Source organism: Macrosteles quadrilineatus, unplaced genomic scaffold (assembly GCF_028750875.1).
Source record: "Macrosteles quadrilineatus isolate MER2022 unplaced genomic scaffold, UCM_ALF_1.0 Scaffold_6__1_contigs__length_79288215, whole genome shotgun sequence".
Classification (NCBI taxonomy): Eukaryota; Metazoa; Arthropoda; class Insecta; order Hemiptera; family Cicadellidae; genus Macrosteles; species Macrosteles quadrilineatus.
The window spans coordinates 49,054,827-49,082,422 of record NW_026542599.1 but is presented as its reverse complement, the minus strand read 5'-3'; the positions used below and the strand labels follow the sequence as shown (position 1 = coordinate 49,082,422).

At 34.6% G+C, this 27,596-nt stretch overlaps 2 protein-coding genes across 6 annotated transcripts in view; one reads left to right on the top strand and one right to left on the bottom strand.

The window, feature by feature from the left end:
* The first annotated feature begins 677 nt into the window (after window positions 1–677).
* On the top strand, window positions 678–13,727 carry LOC128996638 (integrin-linked protein kinase-like). The gene is made up of 9 exons (XM_054422056.1): window positions 678–881; window positions 3,759–3,924; window positions 4,204–4,396; window positions 4,937–5,017; window positions 5,167–5,362; window positions 6,202–6,445; window positions 7,252–7,351; window positions 8,266–8,396; window positions 9,023–13,727. The coding sequence occupies exons 1-9, from the start codon at window positions 793–795 to the stop codon at window positions 9,167–9,169; spliced, it is 1,347 nt and encodes a 448-aa protein (XP_054278031.1). The 5' UTR covers window positions 678–792; the 3' UTR covers window positions 9,170–13,727.
* A 740-nt stretch (window positions 13,728–14,467) lies between these two features.
* The window catches only part of LOC128996732 (uncharacterized), a 43,850-nt gene continuing 30,721 nt past the window's right edge, over window positions 14,468–27,596 (bottom strand). For 3 of the 5 annotated variants that reach the window (XM_054422182.1, XM_054422181.1, XM_054422180.1), the window contains exons 2-3: window positions 16,011–16,263; window positions 14,468–15,168 (exon numbers count right to left, since the gene is read on the bottom strand). In XM_054422182.1, coding sequence (XP_054278157.1) covers window positions 14,917–15,168; window positions 16,011–16,263 — 505 coding nt within the window. In that variant the 3' untranslated portion in view covers window positions 14,468–14,916. Of the gene's footprint in view, window positions 15,169–16,010; window positions 16,264–21,131; window positions 21,219–27,596 lie in introns of all 5 variants that reach the window. The other 2 variants (XM_054422179.1, XM_054422178.1) reach the window with 1 other exon arrangement.

The window sequence follows — 27,596 nt, the reverse complement described above, 5'->3', positions numbered from 1 at the left end:
TGCGCGCAGCACTGAACTACCAAGTGCAAGCAGGCTACCCAAACCAACTACCATTTTATTCATTAGCGAAGGTGAAGGTGTGCTGTCGGACCCGGACCTCGACCCCTCGTCTCGGACAGCAAGCACTGAGCTATAATTCTAACTGGAGGTAGCACTGAATGTCAAAGATGCGTGTCGCCAGCCGCCATGTTTGCGTGAGGTGTGAATTATAAGGAAGCCATGTTATTGGATAAAAATACTCACTGCTATACCAACCTAGTTATAGAAGCCATGTTATTGCTATGATAAGAAAACTCGCTGCTATACCAAACTAACAAAATCAGCGACACGCTTTTGACAGACTTCTGCCATGGCAGCGCTACCTCCAGTTATAATTTTAGCTCAGTGACAGCAAGTGACAGAAGGCTATCAAACCAAGACCAAACAAATAAAAAGTCCAAACCAAACCAACACCAACCAGCAACAATAGTTATACATTTTCCTACTAGAGTGCAACAGCTGTCACGTCAACCTCATAACAATCAGACAAGTGCTGCTTCAAGCGGTCTGCTAGAACCAACCTCCCGCCTCTCCTACCAAATACACGAATACACACCTAGTAGTTGTAGTTGGCAATTTATCCGGGAGATGGCAGCACTAGCACAACAAACCTAGTCTAACTAAGTCTAGTGGAATGGAATGAACGAATGAAATTGGTTGTTTATTTTTGGGAGTGTACTAATTTTCATTTGTGTATTTATTTCATTAAAACAATATTTTTCTACTTTTGAAATTTAAAATCCTCAAATCAAAATGGAAGATATTTTTCATTGGTGCAGGGAAGGAAATGCAATGCAAGTCCGTGTTTGGTTGGATGATACTGAAAATGACATGAACCAAGGGTAGGCCTATGAGATACATTAAAGCTAGATTTATACTCAATCTTTCCCTAATAATTGACACAAACTACAGTCAGACCAAAGTAAATTTTAAATTTTGCTAATAACTATAACTTATTAAAACAATCTTTAAATGCCAAGTAGTCTATGCATCAAATGGATATAACCTTATAAGGACATGCTTATATGCTCCACCTCCTTATGACATTGAATTTTTAAACTTATGTAGCCTATTTTAGCACATTATTGGTAAGGTGCATGCTACAGAAAATAATTTTGTGTGAACTTTCCACTCCTCTGAATGTGTCTTAACTTAAATTAAAATTAAGTTAAAACATACGGTACTTAAGTTAAGTATCTTACTTACTTAAGTTACTTGATAATTGAAGTCTTCATCTTCGACCAGCGTTGCTGGATTGATTACGTCAATGGTTTGTTTGGCTAGACGAGGTCGCTAAAGTTGTCCTTGAAGAACTCTTTCAGTGAGTAGTATGCTCTACCAATGAGCCAGGACTTAATTTTGGTCTTGAAGTTATTGTCATCCAGGGATTTAACTCCAGCTGGCAGCCTATTGAACATCTTGAGGGCCAGGTGAGGGAAACAGTCCTTTTTTTGTGAGTCTGCAGTAGGGGAGGTTTAATCTGATGCTATGTCGAAGATTCAGGCCATGCATCTCCGCTCTTGTACAAAAGGTGTTTATGTTTGTCTTGACGTGTAGTAGGCTTACAAAAATATAATTGCTGTACACAGTGACGATTCCCAGTTGCCGAAAAATTAACCTACAGTGGTCTAGATAGTCGGCCGACTACGCTATCCTTACAGCTTTTTTCTGGAGAAGCTACACAGCTACAGGTCACAGCTAAGATGGCTATGAAAGAGCCCATGATAGATAATGGTTAGATGTTCCTTTAACAAAAGTGGCATACATAAGCCTACGCAGCAGGTGTACAACTCTTGATAGCTTTTTGCAGACATTTTCTGAATGCTCGTTCCACATTAGTCATGAGTCGAGTTGGAATCCCAACAGTTTCACCGTCTCAGGCTGGCAAACCTGGCTGAGGCTGCATGTCATAGTTTGGGTTATGTCAGCATTGAGACTTAGCCTATTAATTTCAAACCAGGCCTTTGCCTTGTTGAAAATTTGATTTGCCCTCAGACTTGAATCTTCTGGTGACTTACCCCTTGAGCATATTGGTGGTGTCATCTGCAAAGAGTAGTATATCACCTAGCAAACTTAAGTAATTTATCACAATGATAAACAGCACTGGACCCATGACAGAGCCCTGTGGGACACCATGTCTCACTGGAAGGGGGGAAGATGAGACTCCTCGTATTGAGACTATCTGCTAGAGTTACCGTCTTGGAGATAGGAGTACCTACAGCAGATGTAGGACTGGTCCTTGGACACCATATTTCTTCAATTTTTGTAATAGAACTTTGTGAGGAACACACTCAAATGCCTTACTTAAATCGGCAAGAATAAGGGATACTGAACCTCTTTCCTCAAATGTGTCCAAAATACTAGAGACCAGTTTTAACACGGCATTCAATGTTGATTTCTGCTCCCTGAATCCATGTTGTGCTTCTGCGAATAGCTTGTTCCTTTCAAAGTGGAACACCAACTGGTCCTACATAACAGTCTCAAACACTTTGGCCAGTGCTGGAATAATAGAGATAGGTCTGTAGCTTGACATTAGATGAGGGTCGCCCTTCTTAAATATTGGTACAGTACGTGCAGTCTTGAGGACACGAGGGAACACCCCTTGTTCAACACAGGTATTAATTACAACTGAAAGGGGGTAGGCTATCACATCAGCAATATACTTGAGCACAATTACATTCATCCGGACTATGTGAGTTCTTGAAGGATTTGATAACCTTCAATACATGAGTTGGGCTAGCATGTCTCCATCTGGTGAACTGATTATTTGTATTAAAGGCCTCTCCAAAGTTCAGATTGTCATTGCTTTCAACACATGGTATAGAATCAACATAATATAGGCTCGGTCCTATATTCCTAGTGTGTACAATCTTTAGCCTAGGCCCTAGTAGGCCTAATTATTGAAATTTGTAACTAGTAGGCCTAGGCTGATTTGCTTCAATAATTGAAAGGGATTAAGTTAACTTAATATGTTATTTTACAGAGTAAAGTTACGATATTAATTAGTACTTAACTTAGTTAAAATCGAGTACCAGTACCAGAACTTAAGTTTAACTCTAAATATATTATAAGTTACATAACTTATCAAATGAAATAATCGATCCCTATCAAAATTTCATTCAATTGTTCTATGGGACACTTAACTTATGAAACTGCTGTTAATTATTTTTACTAACATAACTTATACAATAACTTTACAAATTATCATTGGTACCAGTATCCAACGTTTCTAAGATAAAATCTTCCAAGCTGCATGCCCATGTTTTGTCTAAGATTTACTAGAAAGAAGAAATAAACATTTGATTCTTTAAGTTTGGCTTAAAGGTTATTTGGCTTTAAGTTAATCCAACCCCGGGATTTCTAGATTCGTTCAAGCATAGACAATTAGAATAAATATAGACTGTCAAAGGAAGGTTCCGGTGCCCACCGCTAGGTTTGCCGTGTAGTTACGGCGCACACCGCTGCAGAGTCTGACGGTCGCATATGGCTCCTGCGCTTCCGGGAAGCGCATGAGCCGTATGCAAGCGGGACAGCCGGGATTTCCGCTTGCAGCGGTTTGCGCCGTAACTACACGGCAAACCTAGTGGTGGACGCCAGAACTTCTGCTAACCGCAGCACAGCTGACGGTCAACATTTATTCTATTTGCCTATGGTTCAAGTCAATCCCAGGTTTATAAAATATTTAACTGTTTAATTAATAACTTACCATTTTAATTTAGAGATGATCATGGATTCAGTCCGTTGCACTGGGCTTCTAAAGAAGGGCACACTAAAATTGTCGAGTTGCTGCTTCAGCGTGGTGCCCGAGTTAATGCCACTAATCGCGGAGACGATACGCCTCTTCACCTGGCTGCTGCACATGGTCATCGAGAAATTGTCCATATGGTATGTAAGATAGCCTACTCTCTGATATCATTTGTGGTTTGTTAGGGTATAATCATAAAAAACCATTACACATATTAAATCTTGTAAAAATGAATTAAGGCATATACCGGTACAAATTAAATTGAATTTCAGAAATATCACTAATTTTAGTCTCTAACTTAATCATCTTGGTAGGTTGGCAAAACATATTCTAATACAACCAACTGGAATAGAAATGCCTACAATTTCAAATTGATTCTGATTTGAGAAACCATTTTAAAGTTTAATTAATTTTTGCAGTTGTTGCGTAATCGTGCGGACATCAACTTCACAAACGAGCACGGAAACACGCCGCTGCACTATGCATGTTTCTGGGGCTACCAACAACTCGCGGAGGACCTCATATCACAAGGTGCTCTAGCGTCTCTGGCCAATAAAGACGGTGACACTCCGCTTGACAAGGCACGGGGGCCTTTGGCCAAACGGCTACATGGTTAGTAAACACATGAAACATGTTTTTAAAGTTCATTATTGTGAGGGATACTTTTTTAAAGTAAAATAGTTTGACAGTTTGGCCCTCTTTATTGCTTAACTTGGAGGATTTTCTGTACCTCCTGATGGGCTACACAGTATCCGAACCGAACACTCAAGCGATAGAAAAGGTCCAACTAACTCATTTTACTAAAAACATATTGGCTAGTAGTATCTTTAGAGAGCAAAGTAGTTTTTTTCCCATTTCAAAGTGTAGATGAGGAAAGGAAAAACCTGTCGAGTATGGAAGATAATTTTCTCCAGTAGACCTATCCTTGTGGCAAATGGATAGGCCTATGTCATTCTCACCCTCTCGAACGCAAATAAGACTTTTCTTTACTGATTACCAAAGTGTTAAATTATAAATTGTACCTTAATGATGATTTGCTTGAATAGTTGGTAAAAGTATGTCTTTTTTAAAGAAATAAAAAGATAACTAATTAATGCACAGATCCTTTATATTCCTCATACATTTGATACTACTGTATTCTAATCTTTTTAGATTTGGCTGTTGAGACTGGACAGGACTTGAAGAAAATTAACTTCAAGGACCAAAGCTGGCTTGGACTTAAGACCCGAAGCCGTAAGTATTTGAGAATAATTTGCAAATTAAGATTTTTTTGCAAGCATCTAGTAGTGATTGAGATGATGTAGGCCCTATCTGTAAAGTTTTTTTTTTTTATATTGTCAACACTTTACGAGTATTAGCCTATAAGAAACTTGTTGTCACAGGTGATGCTACATTGTCTCGTCACAAAGGTATCAACATCTCAGATCTCTCACTACACACTCGTATTGCTGTATCCCCCTCGGGCGAGACCTGGCGTGGACGATGGCAAAAGAACGACATTGTAGCCAAGATACTGGCTGTGAGAGAGTGTACTCCTCGTATCTCTAGGGACTTCAATGAGGAGTTTCCTAAACTAAGGTGAGTCCGATGGAATCAGTCAGTCAGCTGTGATCTTAGAAACAAAGCTGTAGCTTATTTGACTCTGTTATAAACTCATCCAAAATTTTACCTTCAGTTTCTGGTATGTATACAAAGTATGTCACTGTCTGAATTAAGTGACATAATTTAAATAAAAGTGGTTGAACGGGAATTACTTTGCAAGGAGAGATAAGCTTACATAGCTAGCTTACAGGTGAAAATTATAGAGCCCAGTGGCTGATATATCTATAAACAAAAAAAGGAAAAGACACAAAAAGTTCATCTTTTCCATATCTACTCTTTGGAGAAGTGCTATAGGATGCAATATCAAAGGATCTGTGCCCTTTTACTGTGAATATATTATCTAGCCCCTAGACTTAGGTAAGCTAGCTGAACTCTTCCCCTTTAAAAAAAAATCTTGAGTAGCCTAGGCGATTAAGGTCCTAATTATTTTGTAAACCAATAAAATTCAGCTAGATTATCTGAAAAAAAAAAAAAAAATAGAGCCAGAATCAAAAGTTACACAGATAACAAATCACAAATCATTACACTGTTCAATCTAGTTTTGTAAGAAGTCCTACATTAGGGTGAAAATCAGGGTCATGATTGGTTAGCATGGTAATATCAGCTTACATATTGCAGAGTGTAAGCCAGAACGATCATTTTTTTAATATTTCCCAAACCAGCCACCTGGCTTTTCCTTACGGTTAATAAATAAGATGTAGTACATTTTTCAACAGCTCAGTTGTAGACATTAGTTTTGAACATTGTGATACTGGATTTTACCATTGAACATTAAAATATTTAAACACTCTGTAACTCCCAATCTTTCTATGCAGGATCTTCTCTCATCCGAATGTGTTGCCTGTGGTTGGCTGCTGTAACTCTCCGCCCAGCCTCGTAGTGATCAACCAGCACATGCCGTGGGGTTCGTTGTTCACTCTACTGCACGAGGGTGCTGGCGTGGTGGTAGACTCCGCTCAGGCTCTGCGGTTCGCTGTCGATGTCGCCCGAGGGATGGCATTCCTACACAGTCTAGAGCGCCTCACCCCACGCTACCACCTCAACAGCCGACACATCATGGTAGGTGGTGGTACACTGTTAGGAGAACTTGTAGTTTTACTGGGTCCAGAAATGATCATTATTTTTTATAAATAATTATAAGCTTTATTTTTTTATTTTTTTGCAGGAATTGGTAGCCAGCTAGCTTACCTTTGAAAGTACAGGCACACCATAAAGCACACGGAGATACGATAAAACATAATATTTGGTCCTGAAGTGTTGTGTGTTCTATGGCCTATTCTTTTACTAAAGTAAGCTATCAATTCCTCCAACAAATCAAAAAATAAAGAACAAACATTAAGTTGAAGCAATGAATACACAAACTATAAAGGAGAACAGGTCCTATGGACAATATTCTAACAGTATTTTCAAATTTGGCCCGCGAAACATCTGTAGTTTTTCACTGAACCACCATTCACCGCTGGCGTCAAGTTTAGCACGCAGTGAAGTGGGAGAGAGAGCGACATACACTGTTTTCGTCCCCTATGGGCCAGGTCACGAGAGAGGGAGAGAGGGGACGAAAACAGTGTATGTCGCTCTCTCTCGCACTTCACCGCGTGCTAAACTTGACGCCAGCGCTGGATCTTGGTTCAGTGCAGAACTACAAATATTTCGCGTGCCAAATTGGAAAATACTGTTAGAATATATTCTATAGGATATCTTTATAGTTTGTGTATTCATTGGTTGAAGCCACATGACAGTATCAAATGCTTCATCCATTTTAAATCAGCCGTTACCTAAAGACGAAAATTTCCTTTAAAATCACCTCTAAAACATAGTATCTCAAGAAGAAAATCAAACATAACCTTTCCAATTTTCTGTTTTAGATCGACGAGGACCTGACAGCAAGAATCAACATGGCCGATGCTAAGTTCTCTTTTCAAGAGAAAGGCCGTGTCTACTATCCAGCTTGGATGTCTCCTGAGGGTAAACAAATATTAGTACTGTAGGCCTAGCAAGTTTATGATGACTTTGTTTTAGGTTTTGTTTTATTTTAAAACTTAGTAACGCTATTGGTGAACTTATGATTTGTTTGGATTCAGTAAGGTCACTTAAATTATCAAGTAGGCTACATAAGCTACTGTAACGGTACGTATTTCCTCTTTGGAATACCTACTGTTACTTTGGGTGACGTAGCTCAGGAATGAAACTCAGCACTCGCTTACAAAACCCAACTTTATTAATTACTCAAAACAACACAAAGAACACAAAGCTAAACTAACAATCAAAAAAGGTAGAGTAGACTGGAACTGTAATCATTTAGTTAGAAACTGAAACCCCAATTTTGAAAAGACTCTAAACCCCAATTTTGAAAACCCTTAACATTTTCTTACCTGGACCCAAGGCCAAGGGCCTTGGGCTCCAGCTCCCCCAGCAGGACCCCGTCCTCTGGTGCACCACACAAACCACTCCACACAAAACTGACCCCTTGATCAAGTGCACTGGCCTACTTAAAGCAACAGCCTTCAGTAGGTCAGCACAACAAGTTATTGTTTAACAACACTATCAGCCTACTCACACAACATTGCCAAACACTTCCTCTTTACAATATTTGACACTACTTTTCTCTACTCATGAAGCAAAATTGTGTGATTTTAGTTGGTCACTTTTCATTGACCATTTTATAAACAGTTTTACAAAATTCACTTAAAAATATCATCAACTTTGAATGTGAAAATAACTAAAGATTGCAAGGTTCACAAAGTAATATTCCATACCTAGTCCCACGAAACAACGTTATTTAGGTACGGTATGGATTTTATACCGATATGCAAAAGCAAACTTCTTGCAATTGACTAATTTCTGTAATTTTTATATTGCAATGGTTTGTGTTTTTGCAGCGCTTCAAAAGAAGCCTAGCGAGATCAACCTTGAGGCTAGCGATATGTGGAGTTTCGCCGTACTTCTGTGGGAGCTCGCTACTCGTGAGGTTCCCTTTGCTGACTTGTCCCCCATGGAAGTGGGAATGAAGGTAACTTCATTGATAAGCTGTTAATTTATGTTGTGTCAAAACAAACTAAAACTTTGGTTTACCCGTGTTGTTTCCATTTGAAAGTACAGAATAAAAATTAAATCACAAAATTTTATTTGTGTAATTATTTAAGTTAAAGCTAATAAAAATTATGTGCACCGCCAGTCTTAAAATATTAAAGGTAACATATATATTGACATTTTCTAACTCACTGGTAAATTATGAATATAGCCTACTTGGTAATTCATCAATGTCATAGATGATTTAGTGATAAAAAACCTTGAAATAAATTGATGTCGTAACTGTGTAGAGAGTTACTTTTGTGCTCTTTTTTCAAACATATTTTAACTGTAACTGTACAATTTTACATATACTTGATTTTGCATATAGGTCACATAAATATATTTTTTAAGATAACTATAATTTTTTGTATTCTTTTATGTGTCCACAACTAAATTAGTAGGCCTAACTTTGTATGAGGGTTAAAAACTGTCAAACCTTTGCAGGAAATAGAAAATTCAGAGTATGTTTACACCTTGAGTAAGGTGAGGGCTTTCATTGACAGTGTTTTCCTCTTTATTTTGATCGCAAACTTGTTCACGAACTTACAAGTGAGTTATTTGTAGGTCGCTCTGGAGGGTCTCCGCATCAGTATTCCCCCCGGCATCTCGTCCCACCTGGCCAAGTTGATCAGGATCTGTATGAACGAGGATCCTGGAAAACGTCCGACCTTCGACATGGTGCTTCCGATTTTGGATAAGATGAAGCGATAAGTCACTTGCCGACCTGTCGTAGAATCTCCGGTGTATTTTGCATCCCCTAACCAAGCAGTTCTCAAACTTAGGTTTGTTCCAATCGATTGTAGATGATTTTATTTATTGTGCCATAAGGTCCATAATTTCAAACACTTTGTGTAGCCTAGTTCAAACACTTTAGTTTTACGTTATGTTATCATGTTACCTTGTTTGAGTACTGCTGCAAGATTATTTATATTTTAACGATTTAGGTTGACAATTTCTAGAGAATTTTATTTAGCCTGATTTATTTTTAAAGTATAAAAAAATTATATACATTTTGTGAACATTGTAATTGTTCAAAAAGGTAAAATCAATGGCTGAACTAATATCTATTTTGGTTCAATATGTATACAAAGTTTTAAACAGCCAATGGTGCTCGGTGGATGTGCATTTTTGGTTTATGGTCACACTTTGAAAAGTTTGAGAATTGCTGTTTTTACCCCGTAACTAACCTGGAGAGTAAGTGAACAAAAATAATACTTTGAAGTACACTTAGCTAATTTCAAAATTTTGAATATACTGCCAACAAACATTAACCACAAGCTTTGTAGTAATGATTTTCAAATAGCCTGCCTCCTTAAGTGTGTAGTAATTTATTTAGAATGGCTACGAAGATTTGCAAGTGTAATAATCCTAAGCATTTAAATTAGGATATTTTTTGTTATTTTCCTAGGAGTTGATCGATTGAGGTTATAGTTGGTTTTACAAAAACGATAGTAGGTTTAACAAAAAAATTAACCATGTATACATATTTGTTAATTTGTATATTTTAGCCTAATCCAAACATTCAACAAAAAACAATAACATTTTTAGTATGATTATTTTACTCATGCTTATGATGTAAGATTCAGTGCTAATTTTCAGACTACTAATGATCATTTATTACAATTAATATTTTTAATCAACAGTATTATAGTGGTTATATTTGATTTTGGTGTGGTCTTTACTTGGCATTTTGGGTTAGTTTCTAACAAGATAACAAGGTAATTCAAGGAGGAATTTATATTTTCTATCATTTTAGAAGTTAAAATGTTATTGTTGATTTTTAATCATTCGCAGTTTCAGATTATTTTTTAGTGCTGTAGTTATGCAGGGAACGTATGTTTGGTACAAAGTGTACATTTATCTGTCTGTACAAATATCAGTCATACAGTATTGGAATGCGATGATGTTTTATAGAGTTTAAGATATATATTATATACAGTTATATTCAATGTTAGTAATAATTTTATGTACAGTTTCAAATTTTCTGTCACATTTTAGCTCAAATGTTAACAATATTTGAAGCACAAAAGATATTTTAGTAGAGTCGTTTTACTTGTATTATTCTGTGTATTGTTGTTTTATTCAAGGACTATTCATCTGACAGATGTTTTTATTTCAATAACATTTTGAAAAGGAAGACAGATTGACTTTTTAACTGTACTAAAAGTGGCTTGTTAGTTTTTTAGGTCTCTCAATTTTTGTAAGGATTACATAGTCTACGCTAAACATTCTTGTTTTTATTCAGATGTTAAATTATATATAAATATATATATATATATATATACATATATAAAATAAAGTTTTTAACTATTACGTTGAGTACTGTGTGTTCCCGGATGAGATTTTTTACTTAAGAAACATTGGGAAATTGATATTAGTTAAAAGCTAGATTTAGGCTACTGACGATTTTTATCAGAAAAGTTCAAGTTTAAGTGTTCAAACTTTTCTGCTTCCAATAACTACAGGAAACATTCTCCGTCGTATTTTGCCTTGATACTTAGCATAGAAGTCAATTATAAGTCCGAATTTTGGAATAGAATAGGCTGTGCTTGAAGTGTTCAAACAATTTAATTTTACATTGTCTTGCCAAGATTTAATATCGTCTCATCTATAAAATGTTAAGTGTCCATGAAATTGTACTTAAAGCTAAAAGTTTGTAATGAATATTTAAATTATCTTTCAGTCTAAGATTGTTTATTTACTTTAAATTTTTTGGTCACTTATTTGTTGGTTGGTAAATAACATCTTTTAAAATATTTAATATTCTGACTATTACCATTGGTTTCTTTGATGGTTTATTATTACCTTTTAACTCTAGATATAAATAATATTAAATCCCAAAAATTACATGAATATACATAATTAAGTGGTCACAATATTAGGGAATTTATAATTCAATTTAAATATTTAACTTGTTTAGTTTAGTTAATGTTTTGCTGTAATTTGTTTTCATAAATGAATGTAACTGTGGAATTGTGTTCATTAATAATAATCCTATTTATTTTATGTTTAGGAGTACTTTATGTTATAACTTAACATTATGTATTGTAGAAGCTTTTACATTTAAGTATTTATTCCTGTCAAAATTATAATGTATGGATAGGTAAATTTTATAATTAATTTTTCTGTGTAGAATTTAACTGTTAAAAAGGTCAACAACTTACAGTAAAATAATTGCTCATTATAGATATATATTATGTGAAGTAGACATTCCAAAGTTTTAGAATTAAAAATAACTTAATGCAATTTAGCCAACAATGCTGCTGTAACAACTGTTTTCTCTTATATACACCCAAATAATTCTTGATTATACAAAAAGGAATGGGCAACTTCATACTAACTATGACATCTTGTATCTATTCATCAACTTTCAGAGACTAAAATACTTGAATACAGTATCATTTCACTCATTCTTCAGTTGACTGTGTCTTTGAGTGGAAAAGGGTTAAAATTATCCATGTAGATGGGATGTCTACTTCTACTTCAGTAACTAAACCGATGGTAAAACTAAGCTGAGTTTTGGAACAAATTGGTTGAAATTTCTTTACATTCAAAAGTAGAAATTAATTTACAATCTTGACTTTTTATTAGGGATGGACGAGATTGGATTTTGAGTTCGAGACGAGACGAGACGAGATTTTTTTATTTCTCATAAAATTTCGAGACGAGATCGAGACGGGATTTCCCTTCTCATACACAACGGGAAATAAACGTTCGGAATTTTTACCTGATTTTGTATCATTGTTAGATGACTGTTTAAATAGAAAAATAATGATAATAGGCAAGAATATTTGCAATCTTTTATTAAAAAACATCAGCATAACATTTTTTTATTAATCACGCCTAAATTATTAAAAATGCCTACGATGAGGAAACATAGTGATATCAGTTAGGATAGAACTGAAGACTAGACCTTATCCTAAAATAAAATAAATCATAAAATAAAATATTAATTTTTATAAAATAGTTACTTGTTTTGACTTTTTTATAGTAATAAAACATTCCTCACACTGCTAACACTTAACAAAACTTCTCAAATGTTATTAAAATAATTAAAGTAATATTTACATTTGAAGAATTAATTAAATAAGAACGCCTTCACAAAGGAAACGCAACTACAACACGCTCCTGTATTGCGGGTATTGCATTGACTTTCTGCAGGCGTTTTTAATTTTTTTTTTTTTTAATTCTCGTCTCGATAAAAATCTCGGCCAAAAAAAAATCTCGTCTCGTGTAACGAGATTTAAAATTTCCCGAAAATTTCCCGAAATTTCGAGACTTCACCATCCCTACTTTTTATGTTATTTAACTAAACCAATATTTTCTATTTAAATTCAAAAGCTTGAGTGTAATTTATACTGAATATCTGTATAAATTTCCTCCTCATACGCAGGATTATTTATGAATTCTACTAGTCTTTATTTATATTTCACTTCCACCTTTAGTTTACTGAAATAATTTTTAGAATAGTATACTCTGGTATGTCAATTCAGTGTTTAAAACATTTGGTGCCTTTAGTGCTTATTAGCACATACAATTTATGCCAGTTATAGTTTTCTTTTCAACCATGAACATAAACTCAATGCAATAATTTATTATGTACTCCTCTTCCGAATAAGGATGGAATAGTATATATTGCGTAACAAGAGTAGAAAGTGAGTCATTACATATTTGAGACCATGTTTATAAACCCGACCATATTGCCGAGAATATGTAAAGCCCCACTTCCACTCCTGTTTTGACCGTTACTTTTCGCTACACTACAAAGACTAATAATTTTCCTAGACATTGGATATTTCTTATTAAAGAACATTAAGTTACAAAACTCACAGCAAGTTTTACGTTATGCCTTCAATTTAAAGGTGATATTTACTTTGGTTGTACAGATTTTGTTGTTAAAAATTGAAACAGTTGACGAAACAATAACAAATATTTGTTTGTTTACGTCGGCAAAATCCAAAAAACAATCGAATGATGAATTTTCTCAGGTGATAAACATGTAACGGAAACAGGTCATTTGACAGTAGTGTAGCGAAAACTATTTTATTTTACAACCAAAAGAGATGATGTCAACTGTATTTTTAATAATATTTAAGTTAGTTCTTTTAACCATAAACATTTTTACTCTCGCTTTTAAGTCTTTAAGTAGGCTCTAATCTTAATTTATGCGTCTAATCTGGTTTGTATTTTTTACAATTTTGTTTTATGTATATAACTCTAGTTTGTATTTATTGTTCTGTTATTAATTATAATAAATGTTTAATGTAACTATCTCTTTACTTTTTTACACCTTGTTTTCCACCATTGATAGTAAAATGAATGTTAAGAATTGCTATTGAGATTTGTGAACTAGAATATTTTTTTAACTTCCAACAAGACCGCGGGACAATATATTCATGATTTTACGTCATTATGGAATACGATTGTAAGAGAAGTTGTAGAATTTTCCGCAGTCGAGGGCGACAATGATGACATCTTCGTGATTCTTGCAGATGTGTCAACATTTTGCTGGCATTGCTAGAGAAAATGATGATGTCTTCGCCATTGTGTGGGATGGATATGATTTTTCTGCGAATTATATTCAGGATGAGTGATGACAAATGATAAATGCACACTACACCACTTTTATGGATATCAAAACTTAATACTGTTTTTCTATAGGCAACCATAGAAGATATACGTCAAAACTTTACATAGTAATGACAAGTGTTAAGGAATAAATAGTAATTAGGTTTTCGTGTCAAATATTATTGCAAACGTTTCCCATGACTTATAAATGAAACCAAAGTTTTACCTGCAATTGTCCCTGTAACAACATAAACTTACCTTCATCAAATATAAGTGGTAGGCCTAGGTTATAATACATTTAAAGTTGTCGTCAACCAATAAAAAATGCAACCGACAAATGTCTAGATGCAGGATTGATTCAACAGATGTTAATAATACAATGTATTTATAGTATAAAAGTTATCAGCACATAATATTAGAACTAAATTAATATTAAAACTTAACCTTAAAGTGATAACAGTTTATACATAATCATATTTACAGACACAGCATTCAGCCACAAAAATATTAATATACACTTAATACAGAATGTATCTTCAAATTACAAAATCAATAAATACTCAAAGCAAATAACAATATATTTTAAATTAACTTTGATTACTTTAACAAGTAAAATACTTTTTAGCTTTGCACTTACATTAGGAACGATATTATCTCTAGAACAAACAATGTCTCGCTTGTTTAGTTCAGATAAACTCAACAGTCGTGCAACTTAGTTGCTTTCATAGTTCCCAGTCATACAAAAATATCACATTTCAAACCACACACGATTCACAGTACGAATAGAGAGCGATGTGGAATCGAAAAATCACAATTGATTAATGAAACAACATACATAACAAAGATCAGCAAAACATAGAGATTCTGTTGTGCGTTGTTGAGTTTTCAATCTACAGAATGGTGCACTCGCAACATTGCATTGTAAAGTACAGACAGTCCAAACCACAACTTGATTCTTCTTTCTCAGGAATGTCTATTTTCTCCGGTTCGGTCAGTTCAATGTTTTTCCCCGCAGGTGAAGTAAGCTCGACTGCACTTTGTTGGACACAAATAGCGTCAACATCCATTTGCTCACTCGGGTTCAAAGTCCGCTTTTTCTCCCCTCGCTCTTCATTACTGCTACTGGACGAACTTGAAGAGCTCTGAAAAACAGTAGTAATTTTTTTTTAAATCTGCAAACCAATTTTGACAGAAAAAAATGTTTATTAACTGAATGAAGTACATATGTTTTAGGCCAAGGATCCGCCAGAGGGGCAGACTCTTTTTGGGGTAATATTTGTAAAAAATAAAAACAAAAACTTATAAGTGTACACCTCTAGGTTTGGATTTTGTTATACATTACGCCTCCAGATTGCCACAAAATGCCAGGGTACAGTCAAGTTATTTTACTAACTTGTAAAAGCTAACTTGTTGTTATCAAGCTGTAACTTCATCTTTGATTATTGATTATCATTCTCAACAGCCTCTACCTTTTTGACTAGCTGGATCCACCCATATTTAAGGTTATATAAATCAATTTTAATTTGACATAAGCCGAAGATATCGAAGAATTTTGTAAAATCCTCAAGTATGTAAAAAAGGAAAGGTAATACACGCTTGGAAAGAGCTGTATATTTTATAAAGAAACATGTAAAAATAGGGAAAAATTGATAAATAAATAAATAAACTTTGAATCCGCCTGAACTTATCTGAGTTCACTTCAGAAACTTCCGTTGACCTTGTGTATTTAAGCAAAGGCGATTTAGATTCGTTCAATATTCTATTGGGCCTGATAATAATAACCCAAATGTCTGGTTGAAAACGATTGTCATTGTAACATCTTTTACATAATGTTAACGTATTGTTAAGGTTTACAGTATCGGTGTAAATATATTGGATAGCGTTTGAATAAGGTAGGTATTTTGTAAATTGTATTTATATAAAAGCGCCAAAAAGTGTGTTCTAAAAGTTATTTACTAGTAAAAAAAACTGTTAATTAGTCCACCTGCAGTGACAACGGGCGATGCTCATAGTTTGTGTTGTTGTAAGATGGTTGGTCCAGCTCAGAGATGTTTCCTGAAGTGTTGATCTCAGCGACCGTCTGATTGGTGAAGCTTGACTCCAGTTCTGTGTCTCTATTTCCATTGAACTCGACGTCCTGGGGTTCGTATTGCACCCCGGCGTCCGCCATCTTGCGGTAGGTCCGGTAACTAGGGCGAGGTACTGAGTTCACCCCGTTCCCTGATACCATGCTCAACCTGCAACGTAAGGGTCTGTTTAGTACATAACATTGATATTGTTTCTCTTTTAAAGTTCAATGATGGTTATCAATTTGTTGCAGACATTTTCCATCCCAGAATATGACCTAGTATTCAGGTGGGAAGTAAAATAGTTTTTTTAAGATATTGTGTTTCCCAACATTGCCGTTTTGTGTCCTAATGTTCTTATTTATAAAGTTTCTTTCTATCTGAAGTTGGAGTCACATTTCGCAATTCAAGCTTCGTAAAACATCTTTTTTACAAATCAGTGAAAGAGTTGTTTGCATTAATCCTTTTATCTTTGTTTTGTATAGTTTTAAATTTATCTTAGTGTATGATGAATACTGTTCAGCAGAAATGAGTTGTTAATTTTGAACATGCACATTTTAATGAAAGAGGTTAACTATACAAAAATAATTGGATTTATTAGTTATAAGTTATTTCTCTAAAAATAGGTGTAACCATAAATTACTGTAAATTTAAAGAAACAATTCTTTACTCAACAGCTGAGAAAGGATTTGTAACATAATTGAAAGGTGAAAGGACTAAAACATGCAGCTGAGTGATGATTTTATATTCATGCAATAGTTTTTGCAGTTCAATTATTCAATTATCTTATCAATTATCAATTATTTAAGATGGGGACGCCACATGTGCGTATTTTAACCCAAATATGAGTGAAGGATGAGTGGCGGGATCTTGTAGTCTTGTTAGTGACTAAGGCCGACATGTTCCTTAGACACAGCCGTTAATTAATAGCCCATACAGCTATTGGCAACTAAGGGACCTACAGTTTATAAGAATAAGAATAAGAATCTTTATTACCCTTTAAACATTTTACAGTGCAATAGGGTTCGTCATTTGCTACATAATATTAAAATGTAATTAAATATTTCACATGAAATAGTAACAAAGATAATTTTATCAAATAAGTTAAGACAAGCTGGCCTGATTCTAATCTAAAAACTAGTCTACTAATGGCATGGTGAAACACAATGCAAAAAATATGAGCAAAATACAAGTCAAAATAGAACGAGTACATAGAAACAATACTAACATGGCAAAATGATAAAAATTGATTTTGAAACAAATTGTCAAAGGTAAATAAAAATATGACTATATCAAAATGGTTAACATCAGAAACAAGTTACTTAAATAATATGACTAGAATGAATCAAAGAATTAAACAAGTTGGGGACATTGCGGTTGCTTTTCAAATATCAATTTTGAAATATCGCTTTTAAAAAACTCATCTAGTTTGTAAAAAGGGTGGCTAGTTAACCATCTGTACAAAGTAGTCTTAAACACATTATAACTAACATGGTGAGAGGTGTAATTTAGTTTGTTGAAAAGTGTTATACCTATAGTGGAATCCGAACCACATTTTTTCCTTGTAATTTACGAATTGGTCTAATTATCAGGATAGTACTGCGGATAGTCGTAGTACTCACTAGTGCGGACGTTAATCCACACCAGGGAGCATCGCATCCACAGTTCAACCCTATAAATATCCACAATTCGTGACCTCCTAATAGCTGGATTACAGGACGACACCACCCGTCCCAGTCTTATATATAATTTAATTTATATCAGACTGAGTCTTAAGTATGACTCACAGTTAATATATAATAAATATGCGAGGCATGATTTTTAAGGAAGTACCGTTTTTAAATTTCTCGGTTCCAGCGCTTTGATTGGCATTTTGGACATTTGCGCTGTTATGTGCATCGATTGGCAAGCCTGCACCAAAAATTCGGCAACAATCGGCCGTGTTTACAACCGGTTTCAAGCATTTGAAACGGTCCCGCTAATTGAGACTGCCGCCGACTGTGAAGTACATGCTGTAATTAGATTTTTAGAGCTAAAGGTGTGAAAGCCATTGAAATTCATCGTCAAATTAGTGAAGTGTGTGGCGAGAACATGAGTGACGGAATGGTACGCAATTGGGTAACAGCAACCAAGCGTTAGGCAGTGCATTGACTTTTCTTGAGCGCTACGAGGAAAAAGAAAATGATTTGGTCAAATTGTTACAGACGATGAAACATGGGTGTCTTAAGTTACGCCAGAGTAAAAAAAATCCATAGAATGGCGAAAAGAAACTGAAGTTGTACTGTCTTTTGAGACAGAAAGGGGGTGTTACTGGTACATTTTTTTCCTTTTTGCCTCGTGGTAACACAATAAACTCAATATCATACTGTGAGACCTTGGAAAAATTGCACCGGGCAATCCAAGACAAGTGGCGTGGAATGTTGTCCAATGGGGTCATTTACTGCACGACAATGCCCGGCCACATGTGGCTAATCGAATGCAAGAACTAATCAAATCATTTTGCTGGAACAACTTGACCACCCTCCATATAGCCTGGATCTAGCTCCCACTACCACCTTTTCTTATATTTAAAGCAACATCTTGGTGGTCAGCACCTAGGCAACGATGATGAAGTCAAAACGGCTGTGACACACACTGGTTATCCAGTCAGGCGGCAGAATTCTTTGAGAAAGGAATACAAAAGCTCGTGGAACGATATGATGTATGACTTATTGACGGAAACTATGTCTAAAAGTTGATTAAGACACTGGCTTTCAAATAAAAATATAATTATTACAATAAAGTATATTGGTTTTGGTTATTTTAAAACGGTACTTACTTAAAAATGCCTGGTAGAATAATTTGAAATTAATTCAATAACTATTATTAATCTTTATTATGTAATCTTTTGGCCATTGTTTCTCCACAAAAAAAATGCTGCTGATGGAGACACCAAGGAAAAATGTTTCACATACAAATTGTCACAGATATTACGTAGTGGAAATCAGTTATGAAGATTTGAATGATACTGTATTTGACAAACAAATAATTCAAAAATATCCTACTAACATCTCAAAATAAACCTTCAAGATTCTTTGCTACAAAAGGACATACAAATAGTTAGAAATACCTACGCCAAATATAAACAAATAATTTGCAATTTATTCCATAACATACCTATGAATCCAAGTCAAAATCAAGTTAATATATAACAAAAGTATCAGTAGATAAATAGGAAACATGTTGTGAAACCAACACATACTGAGAAGCTGTGATAAAGAAAAAGCTGATCTGCTCTCATGTGGGAGTTGTGTACAGTGTGTGACCAAAATCAACTGTCCCTTGTTTGTTTACCCATCAAGAGGCAAGACTGATAACTGTATATAATGAGACAGAAAAATTAATTGTCATCAAGGGTCAAATTGATATCTGTTTTGAATATCAGAGATTTTTGGGGCTTATAGAAGAAATTATAGATAATTTGTTTTTCTTGACATTATGAACCATACTGCACTTTTTAACATCTGTCTAATATGAAGAGCTAATTGGGGGAAAAGGGGGAGGGGAGTAAAAATAGTTAATTACATTTTACTCTCCATAACTACAAGTACCAAGTAGATCTTCAAGTATTGGAACATACCTTTAACTCCTGCTTAATATAAGGGTGGTCATTTTTGTTCAAACTATCTAAAAAAGATTATGTAACTGAAATCTATACTTATTTAATACGCAAGCAGGTTTTTTGTGACAATTACTCCTCCGAAACTACTGAACCGATTGACATGTTTTTGGTGTGATTGGAAAGAGCTTAACGTGAAGTTGTGCAGGAAACTTTCTTTTTAGGGAAATAGTTAGAGAGTGAGGCCCTAGGGCCCTTTAAAGGTTCGTATTTCTCAATAAGATTAACATGGGAAACAAACATTGTTATGAAACTCCAGCTGTTGTCAGAAATTAAATAGTATGGTCTCCATGGAAGCATGAGAAAATTCACAATGTTTACATTTGCTTTGACATTTAAATGTAAACAACCAGAACTGTCAAATGCCTATTTCACAATTTCATACAGCTGATAAAAAAAATAACATAACATTTTTTACACAACTATGAGGTAGGTTTATTTAATCTTAAACTTTATGATGGATTATTTATTTTAAATCTATTTCAATGATTATGAAACATATTTTCCCGTTGCGAAGCACGGGTACAGCAACTAGTCTTTGTTTATTTGGATTGGTACTTATTGACAAATGAAGTAGAGATTACACCTATGTCAAAAAGTCTACGGTTTACCCGGTGCTAATAATTATGTTGTTATCAAGTAAAAATGTTTCTTTAGGTCAGAATAACTATAAAAAAGATCTCCTCTTAGCAATTGATACTGCATTTGAGTTGTTTCATCTGTCTGACACGACTTGACAAAACCACAATTGATTGCTCATTTTCTGTATTAAGTTTCATTCACAGCACTAACCACTTCATCTTCATGTGAGCTTGTTTTATTTGATTTTGAATTCTTAATCAAAGTTTTTCCATTAAAATCATATTGTATTTTATCATAGACAAAAAGAATTAAATATCAGCCGTGCTGCAGTTACCTTGGTTACCATAGGCTCCGGCGCACACCGCTCTAGTTTACATAGCGCGTACGCCGTAACTACATGGCGCTCCAAGCGGTGTGCGCCAGACCCAATGGTAACCGCAGCACAGCTGACGGTCTATATTTAATTATTTTTGTCTATACAGCTCAAATATTTTCTGACAGTCTCTAAACTTAACAATAGTAGTTTTGAAAAAAAAAACTATTCTTTTTCAAAACATCACTTGAGTGGACGATGTGTACGATAGTTAAAAAAAGTACAAAGTGGTAGAGAGAGAGCCAAAAGCATTAACTGAAACCTAATATCCCAGATACATTTGCCTCAATTCATCTTAAACACAAAATAAATTTTAAAAATCATGAATAATTTCCATCAGTAAAGCTAATTATCTAAGATCGCATGCACCGATTCTATAACAACTTGCATAGACCCAAACAGAGAGAAAGAAGCATGCAAGCATACTTGAAAGCAAGCAAGACGTTGGCCTGCGTTTGGTGTTCCAAAGTTTCAACGTTCTGTCGGGCTCTAACCAAGGTACCTCCCCTGCGTCTGCAAACAAACATGACTGTACAGTGAGACATGCCGGGCGTGCCAGGATGGTACAAAGAACATGCACAATGAGGGTAGGTGACTTACGGGGTGTGTGAAACGATAGCTTATAGACTGAAGTTGATTAGAGTAAAAGTAGTTAAGTATCAACAACCTCAAGTTATATCGATTGAGGGAAGCAATATTGACATCTCGATCGAGTGAAGTGGTTTGAGTTAAAGAAGTATCGGCCGGAGTGAAATGGTATGCATTTTTTAGGATATTATGAAAAAGTTAATCAGTACTGATTTTGAACCGGTATTGATTAAGACCTATACTTAGATAGGAAGGACTGGTATTGATTTAGGTAGGACTTAGGTCGATGTATTTTTGTGGTATCAATAGAGTATAGTGGTATCGATTAAGTTAAAACATTGATAGAGTGATGTTGTATTGATTGAGTAAGACCAATACTTAGATAAAGTGGACTGGATCAAAGGTGTATCATTAGAGTAGCGGATAAAGTGAAATTAACTAAGTGATTTGATATTGATAGAGTGAAGGAGTATCAATCTAGTGATTTAGAAAGCCCTCACCATAATCGAAGCACAGGTAAAGCAACTAAAGAATTATAAAAGTAATATCAACCAATGTCCAGTGCAAGTCGCTTTATCAACTTTGATGAGCAATGATGACATCCCTATTAAGTCAGACAAAATAATACAATTTGCATGATTAAACAATCACAATCAGTCATTCCGTCTGTAGCCATCGCTCTGGCTCTTTCAATCTGCTCAGTTCAGTAACAATAGAGATCCTAACTGTAATGTAAACGAACTAATTTTTAACTATCTCACCTTTTCCATTTAAAAATACTTTTAACAAGAGAATTTAATTGTTTTGTAATGTAGGGCCTATAGGTAACAACATAAATATTACCACTATTTTGAGATGGATATACAAATGGTTCAATTTTAATTCAAATAGTATAAATTTTAATGACGACAGTGAAATTTGAGGGATTCAAAAGTAGATTGTTAGAAAATAAGATTAACTGCATGTTTCCTTAGCAAATATAATTTGTTAGAATAAATAAATAAATAAATAAAAATGTCTTTATTCAGCGTTTCTCTGGTACACCAGCTTTTCAGAACAACTTTCGTCACTATGCTAAACATCTTATTCAACAATCAATTATACATAACAATTTGAAATTTTTTACAAAACAATTCAACATATCAATGTGGTCGTTATACACTTAGACAATAGAGAATCCCACAGCAATGATGGCCGAGGACTGCTGGCTTCAAGATTATTTAAACCAATCTAGAAAAACTAGCTGTACTTGTTGTAGCTTAAAATGTCAAGTATTGTAAAAGTGATTGCAACAGTTAATATTTTTTTAATGCATTGGTAGTATCTAATGTAGTGAAAATGTTTGTTTTCATCACGCCATGATTAACTTTTTATGTCTAAAACATAAAAAATTCACTATAATCATTCCTAATACTTAATAATATAAAATGAGAGGTTTTTAATCAAAATTAATTTATATAAGAGATGTTAGAGTATTTCAATATTTTATTATATAAATTCAAATGCCCCTTTTATTAAACATAACAAATAGAATCAATTTAACTGCCTTGCGAAAGATTTTAGATTAAAGTAAGTAAAGGGGTAGTTGAAAGTTGTCTAACTAATTGTTGAATACTTTGTTAATTTGGTTTTCAATCTCATAATTTTTTTCTGATTCAGGAATATTTGAAAGCCATAAACTGATTTATTTATTGGATTTCCAACACAATTTATTTAACCGACCATTGCATGACAAGTGCAATGTGATCTAGGATGTCAGTTTCTTTGCTACCAATCTTGATCATCATTAATGAAGCTGTTTTGACATGTTTGTTCACACTTGTCACTTTGTCTTCATTACTCTATGTGAAGTTGGCAACGAATGCCACTTACTGCAAATGCAAACTAACCCATTCGTAGTTTAGTCTGGGCATTTCTCTCAGTTCCTAGAAAGGACTCTTATTATTATAGGATTAGGGTATACTTTCAAGAGTAGGATAATATACAAATTTGTATATACGTTGTTATTTTTAATCGAAATACATTGTGTTCCATATAATTTTCTTACTTTTTTTTTTATTTTACCATTTTTATATTTATATGGAGGTATTGTGAGAAATAAAACAAAATTGAAACTGCATTGGAGGTGCAACTGGTCACTCTTCTAGGAAACGGCTGCAGGCGCAGAGGGGAGAGATAATGTCCCGGGTTGCTGATAGCCCATGCGCCAACCTTACTGTATACACAGTGTAGTTTTACTTTATGATGTCCATAGAATAAAATTATACAAGGGGCAGACATTTATACATCAAACATATTTATGACTCTCTTAAAAAGTCAAACCATCGAACCAAAATGGTGAAAATGGTTCCCTCATATTTAACAGATTTTTAGTTGAAGTGTACCGGTATATTAATTTCACACGATGTCATGTTGGCTGATAGGTAACCAAGATACATGTTCGTGGTCCTCATTACAGAGCACTGATGAATGGTAGTTTGTATGAACAGCGCCGGGTCGGTCGGGTCATACATAACCCGAAATAGACACATTTCAAACTTGAGGGTCAAATTTGTTGTACAGTACTTTGTAAGGACAACGCAATTGACTCATTTTATGACGCTAGAAGCTGCTAGCCCCAATGATGAGTGTCTCAGTGTGAAAGTGACGTATTCAATCCCCAGCATTTGCTCAAACATTTTAGAGTTCATGGCTGCTTTCACACTATAACTATAGTTTGGCTACAGTTTTTTTCCGATGGTAATTAATTCCATCCATTATCCACTCCTGCACGTACGGCCTAAGGACCTGTTATAGAGAAGTAATAAAACGCACGAGCTTCACATTCGATCGCACATTTGTAATACCATTTGCCAACTAATTGTTCACCGCCATTACCTGCAGTTAATGCAGATTGTTTCTTCATTCTCTTCTCTACTTTCCTTCACAAATATGCCACTGGATATACATTAGGGGATAGTCTAGATCTAGATCACATTAATATTGCACAGCGCCGTCGGCAGAGATCGTCCTTGCCGCGTTATTGATAAATCACATCTAATGTTTTCTTTGACAAACAACCTTTCCGAATATTTTTGTTGAGATTTCGTTTAAGAATAATGGCCTAAACGATTTGTCACAACGAAAATAATGACGTTTAAAGTAGGCCTAATTACTTTTTTGTTAAGTAAAATTTAATTTAGATCACAACTTACTGCACAGGTTCTCTGGCTTAATTATCGAAACCAGATCAAAAACAATCGTAAATATGAATTATTAATGGTATTTAAACTGTGGTGATAAGCTTTTGACTTGAAATGGATCAACATGCTTAAACTGGATCAAACAGACCTTAAGTCCAAATAATTAGCTTCCTCAGTTGCTGCAAGTTCAATATGAAGAGGTCCTTGATGTAGATTATACTACCAATAGCTGTCATAATGTACATAATAGCTGTCTTACTCAACCACAACTTGCATTTTAACTCGGTTTGGTGTGGTAGGGTTCAATATACGACGACATGTCCTTGATGCCGTCATATACCATAACAACCACGGTCACAATTTCCTCCAAATTGGGTGAAATGCCACGGCGTCCTTCATGCTGGACCGGACATTTCGTTCCGTAGTCCGAGGGCCACAACACATCGACCAAAATATCCAATAAACATGTAGGGTCAAAAGCAAAAGCAGGGGGAAATATAAATACCGGTAATTCCTGTCTTTCAAACATTGTAAATGTTAACTGTTTTAAGCCATTTGCGGGGCCAGCAGAGACCTTTTACAAATTCAAATCTAACCAAACACAGTTTTTTGGCATATTTAATGTGATGAAATAATCAAACTTCTTTGTAGATTATTCATTATCTTAAAAATTATATCACATACGATAATTTGATAAATATAAATATTTATATACGCTAAGGCGGCTCACTAGCATACAGTTTTATTGACTTAATAACTATTAACTTACGGGAAAATAGACCGATTTAAGTAGTCTACATGGCAGTCTCCAATTACATGTAATGTTGTGGTTTATTCGTCAGCGGAGGAAAATCGTTATCAAGTTACGCTTTTGTCTCAATTGTCTCTCAAGGCTAAGCAGTTAATGGACAAATGGACCTCCTCTGTTTATAATCGGTTTGCACCAGAAAAGTTCAAAGTTAATTTTTTGAACATTTGAATTGTAAATTTGGTTAATGCGTAAAGCTCCCCATTTTATGAATAACTGTGTATACTAAAAGTAGACTTCTTGACCATTTGTAAAATCGGAAATCGCAAGCATTTGCTTAAGATGAGTTGTTGATCTTTCGTTCGCTGAGGTCGACTAAATGTTTTTAAGGTTAAATTTTTGTGCCGTACTTTTGGATTTTAGCACTAGAAGTCAAGTAATAGAATACGTATGCTATGCAACTGATTGTTGAAAACAGCCTACGTAAAACTCTATGATAATTGGTAACAATAGTAAATCCTTGTGAGCTTGAATGTTTTATAATCATACGTTCATTTGGGGCATTGCAAAGCACTTTTGTGTTATGATAGTTGATGATTATGATAGTTTATAAAAGTAAAAACATTGAAATAAAATATGTTCTTTATTTTAAAAAAATCCCGAGCAAGAAACCAAATACTTGAGCTTGAAGTCATAACAATTTACTGTAGACTCAGCTTTTGGTCTGAATGACATCATATCCTGGTTTGGCTGACGACAACACTATCGGCATTTGTGTTTGCAAATTGTTCAAAATTTTAAATCAATATTAATATGTTACGAAATATGATACTGTAACCAATGTACAATATATAATGTTAAAATATCAGATTTTGCTGACATTCGATGCTGATTCGAGTGAACGCACGACTGAACGTTGACAAAATAATACCTAATTTTCTTGCTATACAAATTACAAAAGCAGGAGTGTAGTATAAGAGCTTCGCTTACTCCGCTCAACAAATAAATAGCCATAAAGTTTAGAGATTTTGTAGTTGCGGCTTGTTGTAATGGTCCCATGTTGCTAAATTTGGTACTCAAGTAGAGTAGTTAAGGCCAAACATCGCAATTAACAAGGCAACTACACTCTAACATGAATTTCTCGTCAAAACTGGCATTTGCATATGTAGCAAAGGCAGTAACAGTTAAGATATCCCAGAAGACATGCTACGATCGCTGTATACAGAATTTAGTGATACGTGACCGCCGGATATTAGTTGCAGCGCATGCTGAAAGCGGTCACGTATCACTAAAACTGCCATATCTCAGTTAATACTCTTCCGATCTTAAAGATTAAGGTGTCGATCGATTTGTAATAAAATTGCCTTAAAAAAGTTATTCTTTTAAAATCTTTGTAAAATCAACGGTTTTCGAGTAATTTAAGAAACAAAATTTTAAACAGCCGCCATTTTGTTTTATGAATTTGAAAAATCGTCATAATTGTTTTGTAGCTTTGTCTAGTTGTCATAAATGTTTGTGCAAAGTTTCAACTTCGTATGTTTAACCAATCTTCAGAAAAAAATTAATAAGTGAAAAAAACAAAATGGCGGCTATCTGAGTAAATAAGGACTTCCGGACAATTTAAATATGATATTTAGATATGTTTCTTACCCAGGAACAATGCCCTAAAATATTGGTAGAGAGTTCCGGGACACCCTGTATATATAATATTATATAAATATATGGTAATTAAATCTAGTATGCTGTGACACGTTGAAGTATGAAATGATACGTTACGACGTGAATTTAAAAAATTCGATTAGTTTTATTGTTGTAGAAAATACAATCAATCCATAAGTCAATCTGCACAAACAACAAAGAAGCATGCCACAATCAACAAAGAAACAACCAAAGAACAGAAACAATCACACGTTTCTGCTGAAAATCTATACTGTGCGATGAATAGTGGCGATAGAGCCGGCATGTGCAAGCCAACTATACTTTAGATAGTGTTGACTTGGTTAGATCTTTGTTCAAGTGCTTAAATGTGCAATTCAGTTTGCATTCTTATGCATTTTTGTCTGCTAGTTGCGAGCAGGTAGCAAGGACACATTTTACTATGCGGTTGTAATGGATTTTGTATGTGACTACTCTTAAGTTTTACGTCGTGTTTCTTGTGGATAGTAACGCCTTACCACGGCAAGAACACATTTTATTACTGTGTGAAATACGTTTACAAAAGTGTATAGGTTCTATTTGTTTGAAACAAGACCAATAAGTTACAAAATTGGCGAATGACGTCTTATTAGATGAAAGGTCGAGTTTAACTACCACTGGGTTACAGCAAGAGATTACCATTACGTCTCTGAACATCTGCATAAACGCTAGACCTTG